At 39.3% G+C, this 22,935-nt stretch overlaps 2 protein-coding genes across 4 annotated transcripts in view; both read right to left on the reverse strand.

Annotated features, from left to right (window-relative positions):
* Positions 1–4,066: 4,066 nt before the first annotated feature.
* Positions 4,067–10,397, reverse strand: EPGN (epithelial mitogen). The gene is made up of 5 exons (XM_032840463.1): positions 10,189–10,397; positions 9,545–9,634; positions 6,557–6,677; positions 5,676–5,828; positions 4,067–4,307 (listed from the first exon to the last, which is right to left on the reverse strand). The coding sequence occupies exons 1-5, from the start codon at positions 10,229–10,231 to the stop codon at positions 4,253–4,255; spliced, it is 462 nt and encodes a 153-aa protein (XP_032696354.1). The 5' UTR covers positions 10,232–10,397; the 3' UTR covers positions 4,067–4,252.
* A 4,700-nt stretch (positions 10,398–15,097) lies between these two features.
* The window catches only part of MTHFD2L (methylenetetrahydrofolate dehydrogenase (NADP+ dependent) 2 like), a 130,083-nt gene continuing 122,245 nt past the window's right edge, over positions 15,098–22,935 (reverse strand). For all 3 annotated transcript variants that reach the window (XM_032840651.1, XM_032840591.1, XM_032840729.1), the window contains one exon: positions 15,098–16,426. In XM_032840651.1, coding sequence (XP_032696542.1) covers positions 16,314–16,426 — 113 coding nt within the window. In that variant the 3' untranslated portion in view covers positions 15,098–16,313. The remainder of the gene's footprint in view (positions 16,427–22,935) is intronic.

A 22,935-nucleotide genomic window follows, 5' to 3' on the forward strand; every position in this document is an offset into this window, starting at 1 on the left:
GTCTACTTACAGCCTATCATCTCTCCCCAAAATGTACATTCATCTGTCAGTGGGCACATGAACCCTGTTCTGACCCCACTCAAAGGATGGTATGCCTTTGTTACTAATCAGCAGGTGACAACAGGGAGTTTTTCTGGTTGATCCATGGCAAAGGTTATTATTTTATGTATTTTAAAGAAAGGGGCTTTCTTTTCATTTGCATACAAACCAATTGGATATTATCTCTAAGCCCATCAAGAAGCAAACCCCCTAACACCAATATTTTCCCTACAATATTGGGAACCTTTTTCATACAGAGTTTCGATGCGGGACTTTGGTCTTTACCTGGTTCAGGTCTAGGCTCTGCTACTGAAAGGCTAAGTAACCTTGAAAAAGGGAAAGTCTTTTCTCCAAGCTTCAGTTACACACTCATGGATTAATTAAAATAATGCTAATAATGCTTTTCAAACGTTGTAAGTGCTCATGAGTTGTAGCTATATTATACTTTGTATTTACACTTTAACTTGGTTTGTGAGGAGACTCAATATTGAATCGATATTTCCGTGCAGTTTTGAAGACCTATAGATGCCATTCTTTCCAGAAGACTGTGAAGCCTAATTAACAGCCTCTTGAAGATCAAAAGAACTGCTAGTTTGATCCTGCCTGACCGCAGTCCTAACTAGATTTCAATCCAAGTGGTTTATGCTCCAATAACACCTGAGACATGAAAATTATAAAGAAAGGCTATGAGATATATTACAGATAAGATCCAACTAAACAGTTCAATTCTCCTTGTTAGCTTATAATCACATTCCTAATCTTTATGGGATGTTTCTTTGGAGGCTGTGGGTGTTGCCCACAATCTGGAATAGCCATCATGTTCCGCTTTGGCAGAGGAATGAAATAGAATGGTGGGACTCGCTGATTCATGTAGCTATTCTCCAGGGGCCTAGCCTTTGCCTTTGGAGGCAATGAATGGCTTGGGCTCTTGTACTCATGGGCTGAATAACTAACAGAAATCAGAGCTGAATTTGGAAGATCTGCTTCTGAATGTGCTACTGAACAGGACCGCACCAAGTTTTGGACAGCAATGTGGACTCACCCAGATGAACAGCGCCAGACTTTGACAAATTAAATTTCAACACTTCCAGTTCATCTTGGCAGTTGCTAGTAACCTGATGTCATGCAGCCATGATGTAAGCCAGAAAGAGCGGTATTTTGCAATAGAAAGATTCTGGTAACCCTTCCCTTGAATGTGGGTTGCAGGATATCAATATTTACATCACACTACGGAGAGTTTGTGACATTTTGCAATACTAGAAGTTAGATGGCTTACTCACAGTCTTCTGCAGACAAAAATTGTCCTTATGTCCAACATCAAAAGCTCAAATTGCTGATGTTTGCCTTGTTATTTTCTTAAGACATTTTTTTCAATTGCATATAATGAATGGAAATCTTCTTGACATCACCAAAATGGACCATTCAAAATTAAAGGAGTAGATTTGTATTGTGCCCGGAAATGCAGAAAGATAATCTATGTTTTAATTTCATCTACTTCAAACATTATAAAAATATAAGATACCAAAAGGCATTTGGGCTGGGTCACCTGGCTGGATCAGATGGTAGAGCGTGCAGCTCTTGATCTCACAGTCATTAGTTCAAGCCCCATGGTGGGTATAGAGATTATTTTAAAAAATAATAATAATTTGGGGACAGAGGATACAATAATAAGTAATTACACTTCTTTTTTTTTGGTAAATTTACTGGTTCAAATGTGAAGTTACAGTGTTTTTTCCCCCACCCCTATCATGGTCCAATATGCTAACTAATGAAGCACTTATGAATATTGATGACTTAAGAATGTGTCCTCAAAGATTGAAGGACAGACACAGGAAGAAGACAAAATGGGAAGTGAATGAAATCGATGATCCCTTTATCCAGTTTGTTTTACTCAAAGATGCCAGAAGCATGTTCCCAGTCCTTTCCTAGATGATCCAGCCCACTTAATAATTCATGACTGAGAGCTGAAAATGCTGGCTGACGCAGGGCCTCCCTGGCAGACTTTTCTCAGGGTCTTACTGCAACAGGGAAAAAAACAGAATGGAAAAGTTTGCAGAACATATTGTTTGTATGCATTTTTCTCACTGGAGTCTCGCTTACATATGTAAATATTGCCATAGGAATGCCAGAGATTCATTCCTCCCTGCAAAATCCATTCTAGGTTGATCATTTTGTACGACAGACCATGAACCGTTGGCTTCTCATAAACCACACTTTAAATTTCTGCCGACTCACTGGGGTGGGGAGGGGATCTTATCCTATTCCTCAGTGAAAAAAATCTGACTCCTTATTGGTTTCTGTTTTGGTTTGGCAATCTGGAAATTTTAATTCTCTTCCTGGTGTTATTTAATTTCAATTATATTGGGCTTACAATTTATAAATATTTATAACCAGATATTTATAACTTTTTTGGTTATCACCTCCCTGGACTCCAGCATTAATTCCTCTTTCCTTTCATCAAGAGTCAGTCCTTAATTAAGCTTTATTGCTTCTTCGGGGACTCTCCCCAGCTTTTTAACACCTTTTTGAAATGCCCAGGAAGGGCACAGCTTTCTAGGTGCGGTCGCTGGAGTCACTGGGAGGATCCTTCTCCTCCCCACTTTTTGGTATGATGTAACCTTTGCACAGTTTGCGAGGACAAGCAGGAAGTGCTGACACGCAATTCATCTGCATGAAATTCCTCAGGGAGGAAAAACAAAGCTGGAGAAATACCTTCTCCTCAAAGGAAAGCAGAATGTGAGGTTTTGTTTAGAAGTGAACGGAAAGTCATTAGAAGCTAAAGTCTTGTTACCATTGTAAGAGCGTTCATGTTTGATTCTCTTTTAACCCATCTTGTGATCAGAACTGTTTCGCTTATCTATGTCATGAAGGAGAAAAAAAGTCCATAGTTTTAGATTGAATCCAAAAGAAAATTGGTAGGTATCATTATTCTTTAATTCCTGTTTCACTTCCTTGGAAAACAAAATTTTAATTTATTATTCTACAAAACACACATTAAACACACAGTGGTGTGTCCGGGTGTTCGAGGGGGTACGGGGGGTAGAGATGGGGTTAAGAGTAATCCCACTTGCAGAACAAATACAGAAAAATTTCTCTTGACCCACTGTCCAATTTTGAAGCTGTCAGGGCCTTGTAGAAAATAAAACCAAAGCCCAAAGAAATTAAAGGACCTGCGCAAGACTATTCGACTTACGTGGAAGAAACAGGATTAAAGAGGAAGGACCCTAATTCCTAAATAAGTAGTTTTGCCATTGTTCCATTTTTCTCTCACTATGTGCAAATCTGCTATCAAGTATTCAGAAATGGTAAAGAAAGTTTCCACATGCTGTTGGCTGGTGAGAAGATTCCTATGTCCAATTCTTCAGTTTCTATTTCAGGGCCAATGGTCGAATTTTATTAGTAGGATTCTAGAATTGCGGTCAAAATGGATAGTCACCAGGTAGTTCCACTAACAACAGGAAGAGGTGATGACCATAGGCATTAAGGGACCAATGAGTCCAGCACAAAGTTTTATAATCCATGCAGAAACAGAAATGTTTCACCTACTCAGGACTCAATATCCAGTCAGCTTTCAATCATCAAGAACTCTTTAGCTTATTCCGTATTTCACAGATAAAGGCTACATAGTGTTGTCATAAGCTGGGCATGATTTGTGTTTGCCTTGGACACTCCATTTTCTTTTCTCTGGTTTAGACTTCAGGCACATGCTTGCGTTCCTGGAGGTGCCATAACACTGACCTCATCCTGACAGCTGACACCACATTCTCTCAGACACCGTGAAAGCAACATGTTTGGGACCAGGTCCAGAGAGCAGTGATCCAAAATATTGGTGGTAGCAAAGCACACGAAGAACCCAAGCTTGGCCTTGCCTTGGCTTGCTGCAAGGTTGATAATGATTCCCACGGACTTCACATCTGACATTGGGTCCTTCTGCAGTAAGAACAATAACCACACAACAACAGCGACCAACCCAGAGTAGGACTATGAACTTGACTTCTGTCACCATAGCTTGTTCACTCGGCTCCCATGGCACCCTAACGATGGCAGAGGCCGAAGACCAACGTTGAAATTTATTCTCTCATTTCATCATGATCTCAACTTCCGTTATTTTCCAGTCTAGTCAGCTTGGGAAGTTTTGTTGTTCCATTTGAAGATTTCAATTTGGGGCCCACTGATTTTTATAAATGCCTCATGAACATTTCTGACAAAGGCCTCACAGTGGTCTTCCTCTGGAACAGATGTTGTAAGGTGATTTCAATTTTAGACACCTAAAACAGAACATTGGTTTCCATGTGAATTTGACAGCTGTTTCTATAGTTAATGGAGAATGACATCTATGCTCTTGGTGCCCTACCCCAAATCCATGGGGTGGACCCATACCCCAGGCTCACAGCTGCATCCTTCTCCAGAGGATCGCCCTTGGCCAAGAGAACACTTAGCCCGAAGCTTCCTGGGAGATTCCAAGCCCTTGGCCCCTTTCCCACCAGGAGCAGCCTGCCACCCATGCTTGATGACACAGAGCACTAAAACCAAGACTCCTCGCTCTAGTGGGAGACGTCTGCCATGCCATTCATATTCTAGATCTCCCTATGGAATTGGGCCGAGGCTAGACCTCAGCAAAGTCTACACTTTGCTCACCTTCTTCCTCCACTCTAGTTTTCCTTACTCCGTTACAGGGTTCACCTTAGAGCACTCCCTCAGCCAGTGACTTGCACAAGAATCCCCATCTTAGGTTTAGCTGCTAAGGAACCTGACCTCACAAGGAGCCTGACCTCACACAGCAGACTTGTTAACACTAAAAGGTTTTCCTTCCTTTTTTTTTTTTCTTTTTCCTTTCTTGGTCTCTTAGGCAACTGATACAACAACATCAGTTGATAGAACAGATTTTATAACAATTGATCTACAATCGACGTAATAGATGTTCTTCTCTCTAAGATACAATTATTAAGCAAACAAACTTTTATTTTGTACAGTCAGTGTTGGTCATTTTTAAAAATGGCAACTTCGTCAATAGAGTACAGCCAAGGAAATGTATTTGCACTTTTCTCTTTAAAGTATCTCCCATTACTTCTTGCTTTTATCCTAGTGACATGGATTTAAGAAAAAATTACCAGTGTGGATAACAGAAGGAATTTGTATGTGTGGATCAAGCTTATTTTCTTAGGCTTTTGGCAGTCGACAAAATCTTCCGAATAAACCCTTACCTGAAGTCTAAAAAGAAAATGGCCCATGTTGGCCATATATTTTCATTCATTTAATATTCATTTCTTGATTTGTTCATTCAACAAATATTTGCTGAGTGTCCACTATGTGCCAGGCTCAGTAATAAACACTGAATATACAACCGCGAACAAGTTACATTCTCTACTCTCATGGTGTTCACCAATTTTGATGTGGGCAGACAGATGAGGATGAAGGGAAACTGTAGATTGGAGCAATTCTAGTGCAATTGCAGGCTAATTTTTACTGCTTGTCTGTGTTTATAAGGAAAAGCATCAAAACAAATATGTAGGAAACTACCAGATCATTTTTTAACTAAAAAATTACACGTCAGTGCTTGGTATGTTCTAGGGGCTCAATAAATATTCATCAAGTGAACCAGTGCCCAGCGACTTCACATTTTCATTTTTTCCTACCTCTTTCTTATGTAGCAGTAAAAAATAGCAAGAAAACCACTTAACAATAATCCAACGCCAATCCCAATTGCAATGTATTTTTCATAAGAATCCACAGCGTATGAAGTTAAGGTCAAGTGCTCACACCTTTCTCCAGTATAACCAGTAAAACACCTTTAAAAAAAAAAAAAGAAAAGAATGCATAATTAAAAAACCCACAGTGGTAGAAATTACCAATTTCAAAGAATAAAAATTTCAACAGAAAATAAGTAATGTAAATTAAAGAGAAAAATGCCAAATGAAAGCCAACTGTAAATGTATTGAGGAAGCTAGGTATTTCAAAATAGTCAATTCATTAAGGCCCCATATTAATGTAACTTCCCTCACAGGTAGAAGGGAAAGGTAGTCTGCTTGCATGAGTTGATCTAGAACACTGTTAATCTACTCTTTCACAGGAGAATGCCTAGCAAACCAATGATCATAAAAATAGTATTTAATTGCTCTAGAACTTTATATTCCTCAAGAGTGTTTGCTACCATCTATTTCATCTCATCCTGTAATCAATCCCGTGAAAATCCAGGATCATCCTTGCATGTTGCTTAAATGCACATTTGGATTCAGTAGTTTTGAGGTGGAGCCTAAGCTTCTGCATTTGTAACAAGCTCCCTGGTTACAGAGAAGCTGTTAATGTGGGGACCCTATTTTTGAGTAATGAGGGTTAGGTAGTTTAGAAAAAGACTCCTTAGATATTCAATTACAGTGATTCATGTCTGGATGATGTACCCTTTTTACTAGATAAGAAACAGGTGTGTGGAAATGTACTATGTGAACCGCATAGAAACGTGTCAAACGTAAATTCATCTCCTCCCATCTCTAGGACTTGGAAAGTTCTTTGCAATTACGTGCAGATGGCTTTCTCCAGCTCATGGTGGAATGCGCAAACACCATTGATGCAGTAACTATTGTGGTCTTCCAGGCAAGGATGTGAGAACTTCAAGGCTATGGGTCCTTCTGTGTAGTCAACTAGGAAAAGGACATACAACATTAACAGATGAAGTGGGTCATACTCGTATAGTAGATTTGTTACACGTATGTCAAGAGAGTTTTGTTACACGTATGTAAAGAGAGTTTTAAATTTAAGAATATTCTTTGGGTGCTCTGCCTTTTAAACTACTGACTGGTTCCTTCAGCAGGTTACAGTCACAGGCTCTAGGTTAATATCATTTAGACGTATCACTAATTAGGGGCTGGAGGTGGATGGATGATTGCTCTGTTCCTTCTACATAATATGGTAGAGATACAAGTTTGCCTAAAGGTGGCAGCATTGATTCTCATTTTAGCCTTGATTCTCCTTTTTTATTTCTCCCATTCACACCTGAGAAGTCAGCATAGGGAATCGGGATTTATGGAGATAATGAAGTTGAGAAGATGAGAATTCCCCGCTTCCTCTTCTGTGGACTATCAATTGAGAAAGGACTTGTAAAGGGAGCCCTGTGCCTGATTTCATAAGAGGAATTTTCATGACCTATACAAGAAGCCAGAAACGAGTCACGGCTCAAGCTTTCACACAGTTGAAACAACACCTTTGAATATTAATTGGAAATTTTACTCGTTAAGAGACATTCTGAGAAAATAGAGAAACCCTCGAGATAGACAGAATGAGAAAATTTGGGTTTTGACTTCTAACACTGTGCAAATGACATCTGGCAAAACTTCCATGGTCAAGTGTCTAGAATCTCTGAAGGAAGCTTTCCTTTGGGAAACTGTCTTGTGGCAAAATGTATACATTTCAGGATGCTTATTCCTTGTTCTCTGATGGACTGAAGACATATACCTATGCTATCCTTGGGGCCTATGCAGTCGGGATGGTACTTGAGTAAAGCCGTGTAATTGAGTCCTCTTTGGTAAAAATCTAATTACTGATTCTTAAACTCATCCCAAGCAGAATTGGTGACATTCCATTTTGTCTTGTTATGAAAACTTATTTCCCCATTTTTAGTTATCATGTGACACCATATTTGCCTTGCTAGCTAAGTAGATGTACAGAATCCTACTTATTTATTTTTAGGGGAAAAAAGATATAAAAAGGCATATTTTTCTTATATTTAAAACACTGAATTTTAGGTACTAAGCCACCAATAAGATAACTTCATTTTGGTTGAGAACATACAATATTACCTTAAGATTCACCTTCATTTTGTTGAATGCGATATTGTGAATCTAGAGTCTCATTTTAATAATTAACTCTAAGCCAGTAAGAATTTCCCATTGTACACTGTATTTGGTTCTTCCTGCTTCAAGACTAAATCAATTGAATTAGCCAAGCCTGAACCAGGATTTGCTAGATAATGTGAGAACTGAAAGAAAACATCTTCAAAGAAAGAGTGTACTAGAGAGCCTCATCTTTCCCCTAAGGAGAAGAATATTAGGTACAAGTTTACAAAAAATTTCCTAAGATATTGGATGCAGATTTTTAAATTAAATTCAAAACAGAAAAACTGAAGTTCTCCATCAAGAAAACAAAGGAAAACTGTAGAGATGATACATTCAGTCCCCTGTTTTCTATTATTATTCTCTGTAACTTGGAAGAGTTTCACTATTAAGGAAGTAAAAAGGTGGTACTGGGTGCACTTTTACGAAGCCAGTCATTGAGGGGAAACTGTTCTTAAATTTTCTAAAGTATTATCCCCCAGTGAAGATCTTTCCTCTTGGCTCAAAGGCTCAGAAGACATGAAGAAGTTTGGCTAAAAATTATTCTAAAGCTCACACAGATTTTCTTTTGCAAGCGGGTAGTTATTCAAAACTCACATGGGCAAAATATTTTAAGTTAATTTTTTTTTAAATTTAAAATCACTGGTGAAATGTAGAATGTTTAAATATTACTTGCCTTCGTATTCAGAAACAAAACATCTGACTTGATCTTCTCTTTGCCTGGCTCTGAGAGCAAAATATCGTGTTTTCTCTGTCCTATGTCTTATTACCTGTCTTCACAAGAGGCAGTAGTGATTTGTGTGAGGATTGTAACTACCGGGTACACAGGTCTTGGCAAGTCACAAGTTTACCAAGTCCACCTCTGAGAGTTCAAACAGGCTTAAAAAATAATGACGCGCAACAGCAGCCAGAAGCTATTCTAATAACAATAGTCATGGTGATGATATATCATCACCACCAACAACCAAAATTGGGTATAAATGGTTTGGAAGTATAGCATATGCTAAAACAACAACAAAATCCCCCCAAAACAAAACAAGAAAAAAGATCTTTCCAAAGATGGATTAAGGCTTCATCTTGTCATAGTTTCTTTGGCTGCAAAGTCATGGTCACAGATGAAAAGACTGTATCATAATAGCAGTCATCAAGAATGCCAAAATGGGGGGCACCTGGGTGGCTCAGTGGGTTAAGCCTCTGCCTTGGGCTGAGGTCATGATCTCAGGGTCCTGGGATCGAGCTCCGCATCAGGCTCTCTGCTTAGTGGGGAGCCTGCTTCCTCCTCTCTCTCTGCCTGCCTCTCTGCCTACTTGTGATCTCTCTCTGTCAAATAAATAAATAAAATCTTAAAAAAAAAAAAAAAAGAATGCCAAAATGGGGACAAACCGCCTTGGGACATGCGTGGGTTATATGCAGAAAATGTGGCATGTGTCACATTCAGGACCGTAACTGAAAACGATTTCTGTGTCTCTCATCCACTTTGCTTGACCCTTTTATAAAGGTAATTCTTTGCGGGTACATGGATTGTCACTTCCATTTAACAACATCTTGCTAAAAGAGTCGATTATCTAATAATAAAATATATATTTCAAAATTTCCAATGTTGCTTTGATCACAATCCAAGTATCTCTCAAAAGGTTAAAAAAAAAGGCACTTAAAATACACAAGTGTGAAGAAAATACCTTCCGTTTTGTTAACTGTCCAGTTACTTTGCTGGGTTGTGATTGGGGGTGTTCCCGACACGGCTGCCTCTGCGGTCAAGGCTGTCATTGCTATATGAAGGAGGGGGGAAAAGGCATCTTTAGCAGGTGAGCTCCTTCTATGTGCAAGCAACAGATTGAAAGTTAGGTGCAAGTCATGGATCCAAAATTCTTCTTAGTCTACTTATTCCCACTTGTGTTCTATTTTAATTCATTTACATTTGAAATCCAAAATCTGACCGGGGCAGTTTCCTGACTGTTTCCCATCCATACCGATTCCAGGGATTACCTTATAATTATGGAAAATAGAAATACATTTATTTTTACGAGTAAGTGGATATGTGGGTTACTAATTCAATCACAAGGCTGCTAGGACACAGTAGTTAAAATGTATCAACTGCTCTTGTTGTATAAAGCAAGCATACAGGTCTCAAAAAAGGGGTTGTAACGATCTGTTAGGAACCCAACCAGCTTTACATAAGAAAATTAATTCACAGATTTCTTGCTCTGTCCTTTGTCATGAGGAACGAAGGTTAAAAGCCAACTGCTCGTTAATTCAGAGAAAACAAATTCTATGCATAATTTACACGGACACAAAATTAACAAGATGAAAAGGAACTACCTACCTTTGAATAAGAGATAGACTGAGATTGAGACTCCGAAGGCCATTTCCTGCTGCTGTTAACAGTATCTTTCTTATCCTCCGAGACTGACGGTGGAAGGTTTTTATTGCGCTCTCCGGAGCCTTTCTTGCATTTATATTTCATGAAGCGTCATCTGCCAGTTCTTAGCAATCAAAAAAATATGTACTCCTGGCAGCAGCCGCAGGTAGAGCCCTCCAGGCGCTAGCACATTTGTTTAGGATACCTGTGTTATCTAGCAATGTGATCAGGTTTTCTTTTGAAACACTGGTTTCTTGTTACCTGTGGGCATAATCGTGTATTTAAAAGTACTTAAAACAACAAAAAAGAATCGAAATCCGGGAAAGGCCCCATTGCTGGGAACAGACTGGTACCAGCTCCAAAGTTGCTAATGACCTACATAGGATTCCAACCCAGGTGAGCTCTGATATTTGCAAACCAGGAAACAGCATCACCAGGCAGTAACTCAAACATCCCTGAAACTGCTGTCAATTACGCCACCTCTCAGTACAGACTGCAAGCAAATCAAGATATCTTGGAATTTAGAAGCAGGGGAGAAAATGAAATTTGGGTAAAAGCAGAGGTTTCATATTCCATTGTAATTGTTTGCTACTTTGTGTTGCTACTACAAGTTCTGTGAAAATAATTATTTTGAAGAGCGTAACGTTTGCCTTTATGTGATTCTGCCATTTAAGTTTTTTCTGATGAAATGGAATGGGCTCCCAATTTCCTTAGAGCTACCATGCTTCAATCTGTGCTAAAGGGCTTTGGCTAGAGAGAACCAGTGAGGTACCAAAATGATAATGATGATGATGATGATGGTGATGATGATGATGTCATCTCCACTAAGATAAAATTAAAATATTTAAGTTTGGTATGTCTAATGAATGGAAAGTTCTAAATTTAACACGACATTCAAATGTTTCTGTTAATCTAGTTATGATTACTAAAATACCATTTTAAAGGCCAAGATGTGATGATTGCTATTAGATTTTGTGAGTGTAGGAGGTTCCCATAAATTTTCACTTGCCCCAAATTATTATAAAGAACCTATATAAATATGTTTTACTGAGGTGGCATGTCTTTCTACTAGGAATTTCAATTGCTCATATTTTCTGGACCTTGAAAACCTGTTTAAGTCAAGATAGGTTATCATTTGCATTGTGTCCATCTAGCAAATTTGGTTTACCAGAAAGGATCACTATTGAAATATGAATTTGGCTTCAGAAATCACACAAGAATGAGCTTGTTGAACTCATTATAAGTTGGGCAATCACCACAAGAGTCATCATTTTAAAGTTAAAAGAATATACAACACTTGGCTTACTTCAAATGTGCCTACATTTTGTATTTCTACTTTTGTAGGTCTTTTTTTTAACTGTTCATTATTAAAACAATTTCTGGATAATATTTTTCCCAGGCAAATATTATTTGAATTATAAATCAAATAACATCCTCCGCACCACTGCTGTGAATTTAAGAAGAAAAACTTTGCAAAAGATTAAATAAACTATTATGATCATTGCAGTTGTTGAAGGGAGATACTATGACTAATTTTGAATATCTTTATCTGTAAGGCTGGGACATAGTACAACAGCCATCTTGGTTATTAATGGTTAAGTGGAGTTTGCATAATGCTTTGCATTTTGCCAAAGACTTCCATGCACATCTCCATCATTTCTTTAGTAATCCTGGCCCCAATGAATCCAGCGCCTAACATATGGTATATACCTAATGAATCCAACTTGAGTCAATGAAGAAATAAACAAGAGGTCTTATTTCTATTAAGGCATATGAAAACTGAGGAATAGAGGCTCAAAAGAGTGACGTACCAAATCCCCTATAGTCAGGACTTAAATCTGTATTCGGATTCCAGATCTTATGTCCCTTTTACTTCCCCAGCTCTGTTCTCTGGTAGAAATCCATATACGGATCTGAGGAATTCTCTGAAGGATCTCCTAAAATCAAACTTTAAATAAATTACCTCTATCCTAAGAATCTAAATATTAAATCAACTGTGGCTTTCACTCACATATGGGCTGAGAGGAATGGCCTCTGTTCTTTCCTGATGTTTCCCCACTCTGGTGAGATTAGGCAACATAACACAGAAACTCACCTACCACTTTCCAGAAGACATACCAGAAAATCGCTCTAGTCAGCTCATGCACATCTTTCCTCTGGGACTCCTACTAATGGATCCCACTTACACACTCTTTAAGAGAATCCCCTGCCTTCATTTCTTCAGTCCTCTCACAAAAAAGGCCCTTACCCAATCCTAAAGAATGGGGGAATGGGCATTGCGAGGTGGCCTTACTGATACCTTCTTTCTTGAGACACATTGGAGCACGTTGGAAAAAGGGGAAAGAAGGCTAAGAATCCTCCACTATCTTCCCTTCTGCCACTTTTTCTGTTTTGTTTAATTTACTCATGTCTCTCCTCTGGTCATAAGCATCTCTGACAGTGTCTTCCCTCCCCCCACCCCCCACTCACCCCTCTGCCCTCCTTTCCTTTCTTTGCCTTCTTTCTTACTCTTTCAGTAACTCAACAAAAATCCATTGCTAGACAATGGCAGGAAATGATCATCGGTCCATTGCTCTCTCTCTCTCTCAACTTATTCTGTAATTCTCATGTATGCAGTTGCCATTCCTTCATTCAATATCGAATGCCTGACACATCCAGGGCTCTGGGCTGGATGTGGTGTTAGTACGACAAAGAGACAAATCACGCATGGACTCTGCCTTCAAGGTACTAACGGGAGTTAAGGAAAGCACATACATATCTACAGAACTTGGTAGGAACTGAGAAGGGCCACGGATGTGCAGAAATGGCTGTGAGAGTTCAGGGGTGGGACTTCGTCAAATTCTCGTGGCAGTTTTCATGGAGGGAACCTGGAATAACAAGGAAGATGTAGGTATGTAAGAAGAGAAAGGATTCCAGGTCAGGGAGGCAGTGAGGGAGGGAGCGTGTTGTAATGACAAGAGAGTGAGCTCTGACTCACATCATCCCAGACCTTGTTTTGAATTCTAACACCACGTCCACTATCCATCTGGCCCTGGCTAAGGCTTTTTAATAACCACAAGGGTCAATTTCCTCATCTATCAAATGTAAATTGTCCATAACAACACAAAAAGTAAAGCATTTAGCACATGCTGGGTGCTCTCTTAAGGACAGCCGTTGCTACTGAGCAAGAGTAGAGGCACAGGGTGTGTAGAATGGCCAACAAGGTCAGGGATTTAGTGGTTAGTACATGGTACTGAGTCCTAAATTTTCATCACTAGTCTCTTCCCAGACTGATGTTATACCAAGACTTTATATATTTTGTCATCACGTGACACTGTTAAACTGAACATAATCTCTTCTCCAAAATCAGCTCCCTTTTGTAACTTTCTCGTGTTAATCAATGATAATATCTTCTAGGCTCTAACAGCAATTCTCCTAATTCACCAAACATGGCCTTCAATTATCTAGGCACGCTCAAAATCTATCTCTGCTTACTTATCCAGCTGGATTTCCACCACTGTCCAACACACACCATTCATTTCAGTCTGACTCTCGCTTTCATATATGCTTGCCAAACCCATTCTCACCTCCATATCTTTGTATTATTGTTCAATCCCCCTTCATTCTTTTTATAGAGACTTGCAGGAGAAGAAAAGTTGCTTCTCCAAATCCCTGCTGCATGGCTGTCATCTTTTTTTATTTTTTAAGATTGTATTTATTTATTCGACAGAGATCACAAGTAGGCAGAAAGGCAGGCAGAGAGAGGAGGAAGCAGGCTGCCCGATGAGCAGAGAGCCCGATGCGGAAATTGATCCCAGGACCCTGGGATCATGACCTGAACTGAAGGCAGAGGCTTTAACCCACTGAGCCACCCAGGCGCCCCGTCTGGCTGTCATCTTTTTGATGTCTACCTTTTACTCACCCCAAATATCCATAAATGAAGTCATGGTACCAACGAACCAACTTTATCTCCGTTTTGGGCTGACAAAGGCTTCCTTCTTGACTGGACTTCAGACTCCTGAGTCGTCTTCTTGACTAGGCTTGCTGAACCCAGTTTTAGCAAAGAATGCTGCTAAGTCAGTTTATGGAGGACCTCCTCCCCAATATCTGATCAGGTTCTCTTGTCCTACCCTTGATATCTGGCCTGCCTTCAGCAAGAATCCTGGTAAGCTAGTTTAGCAAGAGTCTTCCTACACTTGAAATATAATCAATTTCCTCTTAGAGTAATTTCCCACCTACTGATCCCCTTACTCTGCTCACTGGATATAGATCCACAGCCATCTTTGCTGTGTTTGGAGTTGAGTTCAATTTTTTCTATTGCAGTCGCCTTGATCCCGCTGCTACAGTCTTGGATAAAGTATTCCTTACCGCTTTTATCAAATGTCAGAACAATTTTTCTTTTCTAGTATTTTAGTCTCTAGAAAGATTCCCTCCTGAATTTTAGCTTAGCCAAGGGGCAGAAATCTTCCCAAAATAATTCCTGCTGTACTTTCGGGGGTTGGGAATGGTAAGCTCAAAACTGCAGACTTTACTTTTTCCATGTACATGTATTTTGGGTCAGTTTTATCTGTTTGGGGGAATCTGGGGCCCTTTCTGAAATGTTTACTTGGGAGCTTTGAATTTAAACTTCTGTCGAGGTTACCACACAAAGATAGATCTGGACTGACTTTGGAATGGGCTATAGAACCTTTTCTTGCATGCCGAAAAAACTTGTACATTTCCCCAGCAGGCGGTAAAGAAATAGGTAACAATTCTATTCCTGAAACTAATATTACACTATATGTTAACTAACTGGAATTTAAATAAAAACTTGAAACCATGAAAAAAGAAAGAGGTAACAAATACATGAAAAAAAAAATCTCATAAATATCTTAAGGAAGAAAGAAGACAGGTATTCTTCAAATCGCTTTTATTATACAGTTGAAATATGATTAATTATAAGTATCTAGACTATTTTCACACAGTTGATCAGGGGCACACACTGATAAAAACATGCACTGGGTAAGAATCATTATTGGTACATAAACACACCGGGATTTGGAATGAAAACAATACAATTAAGTGACTAAGGTAGTCTCAAAATAGCCTTCAAGTGACATTCAGGTTTATTTCCTAATTTAAAATGTGTTAGAAATGTGGCATCTACTCTGAGAACCAACTCAACTGCCATAACAGAAGAGGGAAGGACTGTAGGCAACAAAGCAGTAGATTTTCAGTTATAGTCTAAGGTTTAGTGTTGGCACATTGTAAATGTATTATTTTCCTATTAGTTTCTGAATCTATGAACAAACCTTCATTCTTTAATGAAGTCCTCGCTCATACTATACCATATTTTTCTAGTATTTGTGGGAGGACACAACCACAGTTTTGTTTTGTATGTTTGGTTTGGATTTTCCATTATTCCTCAAGGAAGATATTATCAATTACACGTAAACCTAACATAATCTCGTTACATTTTACTATGGCAAGTAGTCACTCACAGTTTGAAATGATCACTTCCTTTCTAAGCAGCACACATTTTTTTGCCTCCTTTGTTTACTTTTCTTACTTTGAATGGAGTATCGTTTCTCATTAAGATGCCTCACAGCATCCATTTGGGAGACACATGAGACCAAGATTTTACTTTTAATATTTTATCTTTCTTTTAGCACGTAAGCTCTTTTTCAGCATATAGTAAACATAAAATATATAAAAATGGAGTCTGCTTATGTCAAAACCTAAATTATACTATCCACGGGCACCCATTTGGCTGATAAGACATCTATTGAAAGCATACCGTGTGCGATATTTGTGTCAAAAATATATTCATTTGTTATGAGCCCTTTATTGTTTAATATTATGAACAAATATTATTCACAAAATAAACCACTGTTACCAAAGTTTTCACTGGAATTGGTTGTTTTTCTTTTTTTTTTTTTCCTCTAAAACTCAAAATCCGTGAGCAGGAACTGCGTCAAGTTGCATGAATCATCTGATCCACGACGATTCCATCCATGAAAAAATAAATACGATGTAGAAATAAATAGCTTTGTAGTAAAATATAAAGGTGTTTGCCCTTTGTCAAATAAGTAAAGAGCATGATTTCATTTTGTTTTATTCTTTCATGTGACCTAGTAAATGAGTTTTTTAGCTGCCAGAAGAGTGTTCCTCAGAAGCATTGCCACTGTCATGGGTCCCACACCTCCTGGAACTGGAGTGATAAAGCCAGCCTTTTTCTTCACAGCTGATGGAGAAAACAGAAAGCCATCTTTATTTTTAAATTTTCCTGAGAATTTCGTATTTTTAAATAACTAGTTAAAAGGTAAACTGAGGCATATAAAACATTTTTTTAAAGATTTTTTTTTTAAAGTAATTTTTATACCCAACATGGGGCTCAAACCTATAACCCCGGGATCATGATCTGAGCTGAAGGCAAACGCTTAACCAACTGAGCCATCCAGGTGCCCTGAGCTTATGGCTCTTGATCTTGGGTCCAGGAAGGGAGACCCACATCCAGCTCCTTGCTCAGCGGGGAGTCTACTTCTCCCTCTCCCTCCGCCCCTCTTTTGTCTTTCTCTCTCTCAAATAAATTAAAAAAAAAAAAATCTTAAAAAAAAAATAGGACTTGCAGGCTTTACTAACTGAGCCAGCTAGGCACCCCGAAAGTTTTTAAGAGTTTATTTGAGCACTTATCAGTCTGAATTGGACAGCAGCGACCTGGAAGTGGTCAGGAGTGCTCCACCAGCAAGGAGCTGGCCAGAGACTCCTAAGAGAAGAGGTGGAAATAAAGCAAGGTCGTTGTGGATAGGCTATCACTTAAAGCCCAACTGGCTTCTTGCGACCCGTTGTCCTCAGGTTTTGACTGTGTAACCGTGAGGCATTTATAGGCTTAGATTTTGGTTTGCTTACATAGGCTGTCATGCCATTAGAGTCCTGTTCCAGCCTCCTTGTTTCATGAATTTAAGAGACTATAGTGGATTTTCCTGCATTACACCTATAACTCTAAGAACCTCTAAATACTTCAGAATGAGGTAGCCTATAAACACTCACACACTTAGACAAATAATCCTGTGTATGTTATCTAATCAGCCTCAGAGGTGGGTTGAACCTCCACGCAGTTGCTTTTACATGATGAAAACCTATAACCCAGGAGGGACTCGACTACCTGTAATTCCGGTGATCTACTTCTAAAATACATGATATTGGTCACAAAGGGGGAACAGGATATAGACAGTTCAGCACACACCATTTGTTAAATTGATGAATTCCTGTTCTAACAATAGCATCACTTATGTGTGGATAATACGTTCCAGTGCACCTCTAATAAAAATCACCTATCATACTTGAATTACTGAGCATATACACATAGTCCTGTCCTAAGGTATGCAGACTTCTTATTCAGTGAATAAACTCAAAGAAAATGACAGAAAACTTTCAGCAAGTTTTATTTAAGAATGTTTCACACCCATATTATCACACATGAATGGCCCCATGCTTTGACCCGATGGTTTTATGCTTTACCATGTGAATATGAACAATGAGGTTTTCCCAGGTAACTCTTACACAAAGTTAGCATCAACAATACTTCTCTAATGCATACTCTGACATTATTAGTCACGTTATTGAGATGTATGGCCTTTTACAAGTTTGCTCGTGTATGCTTCTATAAGAATCAAAACTAACAGATGTTATCTGGATCTCAAGTATTATTTTTGTACAATTTATACTGCTTTCTTGAAATAGGGTTTGTAAAATTTACACTTACCTTATTTGAAGTCTAGTAGTACACTAGAATTTTTTTTTTTTAATCATAGGAAGAAAAAGGAATAGGGTTCTTTCATTTAAGCACAAATAGGCTTAAAGACATCACAAAAAAAGAAAAAGAAATCCAGTATGTATTATGGATTTTCTCATGGTATGTAACAAAGATAAGATGAGAATACTTATGATCTGGAAGGTAACAGATTAGTTTTCCAAAAAGCCCCTCTACACATGAACATTTCTTTCCCTCACCACACATCCATCCAATACCAAACACTAGGCTAGGTCAGTAGCCATTCCACAAATAGCTGAGTCTGCAATCCTTCCCTTTACCCTGGCTATTCCTTCCACCTGGAATACTCTTCTACTTTATCCAAATAAGAGAATCCTTATTATTCTTTGAAAGCCAATAAAATATTACCTGGCTATAATTTTCCTCAAAAACTCACCCCTCCAGTGTTCAAGTAAAAGCCCCACTTCCTGTGTTTCCAGTAACTTTATACACAACTCTGTCATGGAAACCAACACACTGTGCTGTCTGTCCCCTTTGCCAGGCACTGGTGCCTGGATGGTAGCAACCAAGCCTTTACAGTTGGGTGCTGTCACCGTTGGGTTTCATCTTAGAGTCTCTCCGTGTACAGGTCAGGCATTCAGTAAATTCTGATAAAGTGAACTTAATAGCCTTTGAGATTTATTTATTTTTATCTTTACTTTTTTAAGATTTTCTTTATTTGTTTGTCAGAGAGAGTGAGTGCACGTGCGGGGGGAGCAGCAGGAAGAGGGAGAAGCAGGCTCCCGCCCTGAGCAAGGAGCCCGACGCAGGACTTGATCCGAGGACACTGGGATCTTGACCTGAACTGAAGGTAGACGCTTAACCGAATGACCCACCCAAGTGCCCCTAGCCCTTGAAATTTAAAATCTGAAATCAATTTGCAAGAATGTGTCAGTGGATACAAACAGTTCAGTTCAAGCTAATTGAAAATTAGCTTGAAAACCTCAAACTACTAATTTGCATGACCAGTGCCTTCCAGGAACTTTACTATAGAATTGGAAAAGCCATGGCCTTAAAACATCAATGAATCTCTAGAAGAAATGTACTATGCTACTATTTATTCTGATAGTATTTAGAATCATGTATTTGTCACATTCTGCCTCTGAAATATTAATGGATCAAAGTAAAAGACAACTGGGTGATGCGGCAAATGAAGATTCAAGTACAACTAAATCTTCAAGGGAAAACAGGACGGTCCATTTCACAGTCAAAAGGTAGATCAAATTGACGTCAGGGAATCTGCTGTGCATAAGTAGTCATTTTATATAATGCAGTTTTCAACTCTGAAAGGTAAAGGGGCTTGGAATTATGCATATATAAAAGCAGTCATAACCATAGCTACTATTGACCAAATACCTGCGACTTGCCAAGAACTTTATAAACACTATTTAAATAACACCTATGGGATTATTATTTCATTTTAATAGACAGAGAAAGTGTGTCTCCCTGAAGTTAGAGTGACCTACCACTCCCTTATATGGTAGAGACACTGTTTACAGCCAGGTCTGAAACATTCTACGGTTCCATAATTGCACCCCAGCCCAGTGCAACTGGAATACCATGACCCGAATAAGTAGAAAAGTCCCAAGAAAGACTCATGAGCCAAAAATTAACAGAGTTTTCTCAAAGGGTTTGGAGGAGAGTCTGAAAAAGGAAACAAGGAGGGAAGTTCTAGCAAACTAACTTTCCAACATTTTTACTCCAAGTACTCACAGCTCATCATCTCCGAGTTACATCCAGCACCTCGATTACACAGCTAGCTGAGCAGTCGGGAGTTTGCTTTCTTCCTGGGTGTCAGATCAGATAAACCACGGGTCTACTCAGGTATCATGACACTCCTCTTTCAAATTAGGTTTTTCACAATATGCTTACAATTGCATTCTTTGGCTCAAAAAAGTGAGGTTTGGGATGGAGGGAGAGGGGTGAGGACAAGCTGGTGCACGAAATCACACCTGCCTGAGATCTGTAGCTGGTGTCTGCTTTTTTGCACTCTTTACCTGTAGAAAGTAACACACATTTATCTCATCTTGCCCACCATTTCATAGAAATACACTATGTGATGGGTAGTGGGTCTTCACCTGTCCTGGCTAGGGCTTCTCTAGATACTCAGAAGCATTCATTTGCATCAACAGAGCCCTGTGCACTGCTCGCTAAGCAGAAGATTATGTCACTATGAACATATCTGGCCATTCAAATGCTGTTTCAAGTATTTTTTTAATCTTTGAAATAAAGTGGAGGAATATGAAAAATCAAGTTAGTACACAGTCACAAGACGTCAACTGTGATTTTTTTTAAGATTTTTTAAAATTTATTTGACACAGAGAGAGAGATCACAAGTACGCAGAGAGACAGGCAGAGAGAGGGGAAGCAGGTTCCCTGCTGAGCAGAGAGCCCAATGCGGGGCTCGATCCCAGGACCCTGAGATCATGAACTGAGCCGAAGGCAGAGGCTTAACCCACTGAGCCACCCAGAAGGCAGAGGCTTAACCCACTGAGCCACCCAGGTGCCCTCAACTGTGATTTTGATGGGAAAGAAAAAATATATATAAAGTTCTCTATCCCTTTTGAATTGATTTTCATGGGAATCTGTATCTGAGAAAGAACTAGAAGTTTATCTGCTGCTGGCTAGGGTTAATGTATCATTTATTTCCATAAGAACCAGGATATGGAAGTATTGGTTTCCCAAGAAAGGTAGGGAATGCCAGTTGGTACAGATGTCAATGCTCAAAAGAAATTCTGTAGTCTAATAATTTTGCATAACTATGTCAGGGCTGTCCTACACGACATGTTTACGAAGCAGCAGAAGTGGCTTGTGAGCTGTAATTAGTCAGGTGAGAAAGAGTTAAATTCAATACGTTTGATGCTCTGAAAAGCATCTTCCCCAATTGTGTCTGCAAGAGAGTAAGTTAACAAGCATTACATCACCAGAATAATCTCTCATTGGTTGGTCTTTCCCTGAGGGCAGACAAAGGTTTGCACCTGCTTGGAGAAGATGATGCTTTTAAAGATTAATCCTATTAGATGTGGGGGAAAGAGTTCTAGATGCTTTATTGAAATGAATTACAGAAGCACTTTAAGGCAAAATTTTCTTCAAAGACTTATTCACTTTGCATTCAGGTGTGTGGGAGTTATGTGTGTGTGTGTGAAGAAAAATGCCAAAAATTCTGTATGGATGAGAACCAGGTACAGGCTCCATCCTGCTATCCAAAAGTAGAAAGAGCATTCCTAGGAAGCCTTTCAGAAGCCAAAATAGTGTAATCAAAGAAGCATATGCCATTAATTTATATGGAAAAAATGTTGAGCATGCCCAGATCTAAAAAATAACCTCGCTTTGGCTTTCCTGACATCTTAGGATATCTCTTGCTAACAGATGCACAAAATAAATGGGGCTAAGCATAAAGGCTCACAGACACGGCTCCCAGCTCTGGTGGCTGGAGGCTGATCTGCTGAGTGCAGGTCCCAGGGAAGGAGCTTGGTGCCCCACCTCCCCCGCCATGGCTTGGGGTGTACACTGCCTCTGTGATGCTCACTGTGAAGCAAATACTTAACGCTTTTTGCTTTGTACCTTTTCTTTATTTCTTTTTTCAGAAAAGCTACAATCCTCATTTAGATGTCTTTCACTTAGTGAAAACAGAAACTAATGTAGTTTTTTTGGTAAAAGCAAAGTGACAACATGAACTTCCAAAAAGTGGGGGAACATGTATTAGATCTTGAATTAACATGATTCTAGAGCTACTGAAACTGACAGTGAGCACAGATAAAACCATCATCACAGATCCTATTGTTATCTGCATGGAATGTGCTCTGGGAAAGAGACTCAGAGAAAATGAGTTGGTCAAGCTTCAAGGTTTCTGCAAATAAGGACTGTTTTGAGGAAAGGCAACAATTATCGTGACAATTTATTTCAATGACCTCTCTATACACTGTAGACACTGCAAAGTAAATTCTGTAGATTTCCTTGAGGGTGATAGAGTTCCGCCGGCACGATCTAGACTATCAAAGAGTATGTTCAGTTGTACAGAAAGAAAAGAGATGACCACTCAAAATCAGTCATCTGGGAACACAGGACTTGCCTTTGCACATTCTACTCTTTGTTTGACATACCTTTCCTGCATTTTTCCACCTGATGAATATTTATTCTTCCTTTTCAGATCTGGCTAAATGTGACTTCCTTCGTGGTGCTCATTAACTCCACAGGCTGAGTTAACGGTTCACTGACTGACCCATGAAACTCAGCAGTGATTTTCCATTTGCAGCCATAGCATATGCTGGAACCAACCTCCTGAGAAATGTAGTCACACGACATATGCCTCCTCCCACCTCATGATTCTGGTGCACGCCACTGAGAATCATTTGCTAGAGTGAGATTTCTAATAATGGGGTGTGAGGGGAAGTGGGTTATGCATGTTAACAGCAGCAAAGAGGAAGTTTAAAACATGGTTGAAATTCACTGCTTCGTTAAGCTACCTCACTTGGGGATTTCTGGTTTCCCCGTCAGGCCCCAGGCAAACCCCCTCATGCAAATGTTTGAGTCACAATTGCTAATGCCCCATCAGTCAAAGCAAGTCACGTGGTCAAACTCACACTGAGAGTCTTGGGGTAAGGAGAATGGCAAAGCCACATAGCCAGAGGGACATGCGCATAGGGACAGAAGAAATACCTGGTCGTATTTTTTTAAATAATCTACTATAATAGTTTTTCGGTTTAGAGACAAAATCTCTAACCTGCTGCCAGATTCATTCTTTTAAACACAGATTATTAGATCATTTCAGCTTTGAAACATCTGATGAATCTCCACCGTCTTCAGGATAAAGTCTAAACTGTTTATACTTGTGGCAATTAAGGTCTTTTAGGATCTGGCCCTCCACCCGGGCCTGGCATTATTTCCCAACACTTGCATATTTTCCTAACTTATTCACTGTTCCCACACTGGCTCCAGCT

The sequence above is a fragment of the Lontra canadensis genome, unplaced genomic scaffold (genome assembly GCF_010015895.1).
Source record: "Lontra canadensis isolate GAN:19392208 unplaced genomic scaffold, GSC_riverotter_1.0 scaffold1, whole genome shotgun sequence".
Taxonomy (NCBI): domain Eukaryota; kingdom Metazoa; phylum Chordata; class Mammalia; order Carnivora; family Mustelidae; genus Lontra; species Lontra canadensis.